We start from the raw sequence: 7,655 nt of genomic DNA, 5'->3' as shown, positions 1-7,655 counted from the left end.
CGAGTCGCTGTCTTCTTCCAGCTGTCATGGCGATACGGATGCGGATCACTTACTGTCTGCGTCGGTCACCGGAAGACGGGTCTCTTTCAACGAGGCCGCCATCTATGAGCAGAGCGCCAAAGACCAGGAGACAGGTCGAAGGTCAGACACACACATATGAAGGGGTCAAGGATCGAGAGCGGCAGCGACCCGAGAACGACAACCTGTTGAGAATCATGTTCATGTTTTAGTTTGGTTTTGTTTGATTAACATTTAAACATTGTTTGGTTTTGTTCGATTACGAGACTTGAATTTTGGTCCGTTTTGTTTAAGAGATTTCAGTGTAATCCGGTTTTGTTCGATTAACAGAATAAAACATCGGTCAATTTTGTTCTATTAGAGATTTAATTCATTTATTTTGTTTAATTAACAGATTTAAACATTGGTTAGTCGGTTTTGTTCGATTACGAGACTTAAACATTGGTCTGTTTTGTTTAAGAGATTTCAGTGGCGTTCGGTTTTGTTCGATTAAGAGATTTAAATGTCAGTCAGTTTTGTTTGATCAATATATTTAAATGTTGGTTGGTTTTGTTCGATTAACAAATTCAAACGACGTTTGGTCGTTTTTTCGATTACAAGATTTAAATGTTAGTTGAATTGGTTTAATTAAAAAAAAAAAAAAGATTAATAGAGTTAAACTAGTTGGTTTTGTCACTGTCCACTTCCAGCTGTCTGTCAGAGAACCAAGTTCATGTTTTAGCTCACAAGAACAGGAAGGAAATGAAATAACCACTGAATACTGAAAAGACTTAGACTTGATCTGGATCCTGACGGGCTGTAACGGTCTCTCAGGTACACGCTGACGGAGGGCGACTTCCATCACCTGAAGAAAGCCCGTCTGACGCACATGCAGCCGCCGGCGCTGAAGATCCTCACCATCATGGAGTGTGATTCACCGGAGAACAGCGTGACGCTCAGCGAACAGCCCTCACAACACCCATCCCTCTCCATATTCCAGGTGACACACTGCTTTAATATCTCTCAAACATCACCTCCAGCATGTCTATTTCTGTCGTATGCACTGCAGAAAACATAAAAAATGCACTAGTGACCCATCTATCCACACATCTTGCAATACAGGCTTTTTGTGAAGCAATGTAAAATATTAAGAGTGAACTACTCGCATTATACGAACAACTAAACTAACTCTTACTGGGCTTGATGATCCGCAGACACACAAAGACTTTCTGTTCAGGAAAAGTGACTGAACAGAGAGAGTTTCAGCAGATTACTGCAGCACTTTTGGGCTCCATGTAGATGAATTATCATTTGGGTGTAAATGCGACTCGCTTTCTCATGTAAATTAGATGCAGTTCATCATAACTCTCACTGACTCACTCCTGATTCATTTTCTGCATAGAGCTGCAGTTCAGTTACGCAACACAAACGCTGTCAGTGTGTCTGACTCACAGCTTCTGAAACTGCTTTCTATTTATAATAAAAATAATAACATTATAAATAATTATAATAATTAATCAGCCTGTTAGAACATCTGTCAGCCAATCAGAATGAAGAATTCAAATGTTTTATTTTATTTGTTTATTTGCTCAGTGCTCAAAATATTATTTTGATATTTTATGTTTTCACATTTAAGTTAAAGTTTTAGTAATTATGTTTTGTATGCGTCTATACAGTATAGTTTTTATTAATTTTATTTATTTAGTTGTAGTTATTTTAGTGCTTCAACAACAATGAGAAATGTTGCATTGGCAGCTAGTATAAATAAAAAAAAAATTAATTTGGTGTCGATTATTTTATTTCAAGTAACAAACTCTTTTTTTTATGGTTTTAGTTATTAATAACCCTGTGCTGGACTGAAGGAGGAACCTGCTAAGTTAACGCTGTCATACTCTTAATGAGCATAATTATTGAGTAAAATAGTGTATTTTCAATTAGGCTGAACGTTTGATATTCCACAGATTTTTCAGTGATTTGTCACAATGCATTTTGGGATTCAGTTCTCCATAAAGTATGTTTGAAATCATGCATACGAAGGAGCCTAGAAAGCAGCATCATTATATCTGGAGTGTATGATGCCTTAAAATGCACCCTGTGTAGTGAGCTCACTATGTTGTGTGTGTTTTCAGCCCGTGGAGGGTCCTGCGCCGGAGGCTGCAGGATTGTGGAGCGCTCAAAGCCCCAGCAGTGCTCTGCCTGGAAACACACTGAACACCAGCCCCGAACACACCGCCAAACCAACCCGATCACACACCGTGAGTCACGCCGAGCATCAATGAAATACACATTAGTTAATAAACACAGGAGAGAACACGGCAGAATAAATCAAAAGTCCCACACATAGGCCCGGTTTCACAGACAGGGCTTAGGTAAACCAGGATTAGGCCATAGTTCAATTAGGACATTTAAGCAATTTTTATTAACATGCCTTAGCAAAAACATTACTGGTGTGCATCTTGAGACAAAACAAAGGCACTGATATATTTTAAGATCAATCAGCGCAAGTTTATTTCAGTTAAAACAGCTCAGACTTACACTTTAGTCTGGGACTAGGTTTAAGCCTTTTCTGTGAAACCGGGGGAAAGTCATTTTTGATAATTTTTAGTATTATTTTTATACTATTAATAATATTTTGTTTTAAATTTTATTTTTATATTTTCAGTTTTCATTTTCCATTTTAGTTTTTTTTTTAAATATTAGTCTTTAGGTTTAATTTATTTTTTATATAATTTTAGTTTTATTTCTTTTTTGACTATTTTAGTGCTTCAACTTAATCTTATTTCATCAAATGTTTTAGATATTTTATATTTTTATAAGCTTTATTTAAATTTTTCATGAACAAATTAAAAGCCATTAGGATGTTTTGCATTGTGACACTGGCAATAAATTATTTGCATGACTGTAAATTGTACAGTACAGTTGTGTGCATATCAGTGTTTGTTTGTTGAATTGAATTTAAGTTATGCACTGCATCTGGACAGAATGACTTCATCATCGTATTGCAGAGTTTGGTGCTTTATATATGTTTGGCATTACCTGTGACCTGCTGGACACTTTCATGATCTCTTCCTCTCCAGATTGAGGTGATGAACAGAAGCCTGCTGATTGACAGAGATTCCACTTCCTGTCCGACTCAGGGCACCATGTTCCACTTCCTGTCTAAGCTCAGACGCCACGCCAGTCTGGAGGGAGCAGGTCCGTTCTTCAGCGTCAAGAAATGGAGACAGGACACCATCCAGAGAGCGGCGAGTCTCGACACGAGAGGTGAGGATGACCTCAAACACACAAGAACTTCCATTCATGATTTAATCCATGAACTCTCCACATGTGAAGTTCAGATCAAGTCGTTTCTGCAGTTCAGTTTGATTAAACGCTCTTGTTGGACTGGAGAGGATGTTTTGTCTTCTGAAAGATGCTTCATAGTTCAATGAACAGTAATGATTCTTCATGATATGAGCTGCAGTATTATTCAGGAATCACATTCTGTAAAACAATCCAAAGCCAGACATCCTGCAGTCTCCTTAATGTTTTACACACGGAGGTCTTTTTCAGCCTTGAATGAGCCTGGAGAAGAGGAATCAATACCGGATCAATACGGCTAGAGTAGCTCAGTCTAGTTACAGTCATGTGACTGGAGTGAGATCTGATTGGTTCAAGATATTTCAAGCAGGAGCGCAGGACAAAAGCTGCTTCCTGATAAGTGAATTATAAGATAAACGCATTATTCTTCACCTGATGTGAAGGGTCAGTCAGTACGGCATGCTCATTTCCTTCTAATGAGCTTCAGATCGCATTATATGCTCTCATTATAGAGGATGAGGGAGCCGTGGCGTCTCCTTTCCAAGCTTCTCTGTAGCTCCGTTCCAAAACCTGCTGAGCTGCTGACGTGAACAACACACTGTGAGGAGCTCAGTGAAAACAAATAAAATAAAAGCCAAAATTGTAATAAATACTATAACAATACATAAATTAACACTGTCACAATGCTGCCTATGTAGAGCATCTCAAATCAGTCACTTCTAAGGTTTCACTTCCTGGACATTCCCATGTTTTTCTTGTATTCCCTTAGGTTCTCCGCGGAGACGTGCGTTTCAGAGGCAGCGGGCGGCCAGCGAGACTCTGGATCAGGGAGAAGAAACCTTGCACGGTGGAGTCAGTGACTTCTTGTTGCGAAAACCCACCGCACAGCCACAGAAGGAGCCGCCAAGATGCCTCTCGGCCGGTTCTTTGGATGCCACCGCAGGAGCTCCTCCTGCCCTCAGCAGGTACAGCCACGTCACCTCAGGAGCTCCTGTCAAAATATCCTATACATTACAGCAGGGGTGTCCAATGGGGGTGTCAGAAAAAAGGAGACATGCAATATGTGCAGTTTTGGGTGAACTACTGCTATAAAGTTTTGTTCCCACCTGCCCAAAAGTTTCTAGTGATCCTTGATTAGCTGGTTCAGGTGTGTTTAATTAGTATTTGAGCCAAACTCTGCAGGGTTGTGGACCTCCAGGAGTAGGATTAGACACCCTTGAATTAGGGGTGTCCTATCCTGCTCTTGGAGGGCAAATGTCCAATAGCAGGGGTGCCAAATCTTTTGCCTGGAGAGCTACCTTCCTGCAAAGTTTAACTTCAACCTTGACCAAACACAAATGAACCAGCTGAATGACTGAGATTTTCATTACAGACAGGTGTGTTGGAACTAAATGCTGCAGGTAGGAACAGGATTGGGCACCCCTGACCTAGAGTTTAGCTCAAACCTGACCAAACACAGCACTGATCTTGAAGACCTTGAATAGCTGGTTAAGGTGTGTTTTAATTAGGACTGGAGACAAACTCTGAAGGATAGTGGACCTCCAGGAGCATGAGTGGACACTCCAGACCTATAGAGCAGTGCTCTCAAACATGTCCTAAGGACCCCCCACTAATGCACATTTTGGATATCGCCTTAATCTGTCTCACCCAATTGAAGTCTTCCAGTCTCTACTAATGAGCTGGGTGAGTTGAATCAGGTGTGACCGATGAAGGAGATAACCAAAGTGTGCAGTAGTGGTGGGTCCCCAGGAGAGGTTTGAGAAGCACAGCTGTAGTTTAGCTCCAACCTGCCCATACACACTTTCCTGAAAATTTATTGTACTCCTGAAAAATGTTGATTAAATGCTTCAGGTGTGTTTAATTAAGGTTGAAGCTAACCTATGCAGGACAGTGGCCCTCCAGGAGCAGGATTGAACATCCGTGAATTAGAGGATCTTTATGCACCTTACCGTTCAATTTCAAGATTCGCAGTCCACTTCCAAAACAAGCCTCGATGCATCTCAATTTTTTTTAGCAACTGCATGGACACAAGTCTTGGGCAAATTAAAATCATTGCTCATTGCTTAATTCTTTAAAAGATTCTGTAGAATTCATATTATTATTTTTTCAGGTACAATCTATAACAGATTGTACTCTGCAGGCAGGTAGATCTTCAGGAACAGGATTGAGCACCCCTGATCTAGAATTTTTTCAGAATGAAACATAATTGTCCCACCACCTCTACTTGTAATATAGAACATTTTACTGTAACATAACAGCCTTGTTTACCTTTAGGTTAGAGGTAGAAGCCGTAATGGAGCTCAGAGTCAACACATATGCAGTGAAAGACACGACTCCAACATTGCCCTCATCCCAAGGACCTCTGCAAGTTGAGGATGGTGAAGAGGATGGACAGGGGATGATGGCAGGAGCATCAGGAGGCGACACTGAAGAGTTTGGACCAGTGAGTCGTCAGGAGAGCCTAGAGCAGCCCAGCCTGTACCGTGACATCTGGAGCCTGAGAGCGTCGCTGGAGCAGTACGCATCCTCCGACCTGAGCAGCAACGACAGGGACTCCACTCGCAGCGATGCCGACAGCGTTTGCTCAGCGGGAGCATCGAGAGTGGGCGTTCCCAGCTACCAGTCGCAAGACATCGATGATGATCTAGACGGGGACAGTGAGCTTCCATATGATGACGTGGTCAGGGAAGCCGGGCAGAGGAGAAATGGACTGGACAGCGTAGACTCTGAGAGAGGCAGCGACGGAGAGACAAACAACCGGAAGCTTCTGCAAATGGACAGTGGATACGCCTCAATCGAGGCTCCTTGCAAGGCTCCGGAGGAATTCAGATTGTTCGGGAGTAGCTCTGGAAAGACCGCATCAGAACGTCGCTGCTTTTTCACCAATTCTGGACGCAAAGGCACAGTTTGTGAGAGTTTTGAGGCACGGTTGTTCAAGGAGGAGCTGGAAGACGAGGCATCGGAGAGCAGCGTAAGTTTGGAGGCAGACACTCCTGCTTCGGTTTCCCACCAAGAACCCGTGACCAAACCCAGGCCACACTTCCGCCGCAGAGACTACAGCATCGATGAGAAGACGGAGGCACTGTTTAATGAATTCCTACGCCATGACCCCCAGTTTGACCAACAGGGCTCGCCCTCCTTGCGTCACCGGCACCGCTCCCGAATCCATCTAAGGAAGCAGTGGCAGCGCAGCAAGCAGTACAGCGACCCCGGTGCCGCTCGATACTCACCATCTCTAGAGCGACAGCGCTGCTACCCGCTACGCCGAGGCGACAGCGCCAACTACCCCTTAGACACACGCTACCACAGTACCTTGCCTCGCATCGCTAGCGCCGCGGACGAGGAGGCCAGCGAGGGAGCAGCGAGTACGGAATCGCCCGAGCCAGAAAAATCTGGTCCAGAGCTGGAGGGTGCTGGTCCGCCCTCAGAAACAGGCAGTTCTGGTCCAGACCTGGAGGAAAACGCAAACAACAGCAGCAACAACACAAGCCGACATTTCTTTTCATCCCAAATGCAGGACAGCAGTGCCAGGCATTCTGGGAGACTGAAGGTCTTGGGAACAAATGCTCATCTCGCAGATTCACAAAAACATTCACAGATGGACCGTGGTGGACCAATGACTACATTTAGTTCTCATTTGCATTCACATACACACACAGTCATGCCGGATCCCACTGTTCCGGATCAGGATTCGGACTACACGCATCACACTCTCACTGACATCAGTCCGTCAGACAAACTGGCGTCCACACTGGACGATCGGCTCTACTCTAACCTGAGGACTCAAAGAGGGAGTCAAGAGTGTGTCGTGACCGTAAGCCACACCTCACCAGATCTAGAAGAATAAAGGGCCGTTCGCACTAAGAACAATAACTATGACCATGAAGTTGCATTAATCGCTCTGACTCTAAGAGAATTGCGAAGTCCACACCACAGCTATAACGATAATGATACAGATGAACGATATAGTTGGAATCACGTTCATAACGCAATCTGACTTTAACTTGAGCATTTAAAGTCAGAATGTTATTGTCCGTTGGTGTGGACACTAATATAGTTAACGTTATAGTTATTGTACAGAAAAGTTTGGATCGTGTTTGAAACGGTACATCGCCACCTATTGGTCAAGTCTGTTTTTTGGATGTTTTTCAAAACTCCTTTTTCCATCGACAGGGTGCTGGTGCCGGGCATCTAATGTCCTCATCATGTAAAGAACAAGAACTCGATCTGACACAAATCTAGATCACGGCCATTATAATGAACAAACACCCCGCTTCCATGTATGTCACATTGCACTGCAGCACTAGACACTTTCTATTTGCAATCCAAAATGGAGAATGCATTACTATGAATTTGAA

General features: G+C 43.1%; 1 protein-coding gene across 1 annotated transcript; it reads left to right on the top strand.

The window, feature by feature from the left end:
* Window positions 1–799: 799 nt before the first annotated feature.
* Window positions 800–7,311, top strand: LOC107681930 (voltage-dependent calcium channel beta subunit-associated regulatory protein-like). Its single transcript, XM_016478303.1, has 5 exons — window positions 800–997; window positions 2,127–2,252; window positions 3,075–3,261; window positions 4,067–4,262; window positions 5,572–7,311. The coding sequence occupies exons 1-5, from the start codon at window positions 887–889 to the stop codon at window positions 7,142–7,144; spliced, it is 2,193 nt and encodes a 730-aa protein (XP_016333789.1). The 5' UTR covers window positions 800–886; the 3' UTR covers window positions 7,145–7,311.
* Window positions 7,312–7,655: the final 344 nt, after the last annotated feature.

The sequence above is a fragment of the Sinocyclocheilus anshuiensis genome, unplaced genomic scaffold (assembly GCF_001515605.1).
Source record: "Sinocyclocheilus anshuiensis isolate Anshui unplaced genomic scaffold, SAMN03320099.WGS_v1.1 scaffold2198, whole genome shotgun sequence".
Taxonomy (NCBI): domain Eukaryota; kingdom Metazoa; phylum Chordata; class Actinopteri; order Cypriniformes; family Cyprinidae; genus Sinocyclocheilus; species Sinocyclocheilus anshuiensis.
Note: the sequence above shows the minus strand (reverse complement) of the source record. Positions and strands in the feature narration are given on the sequence as shown.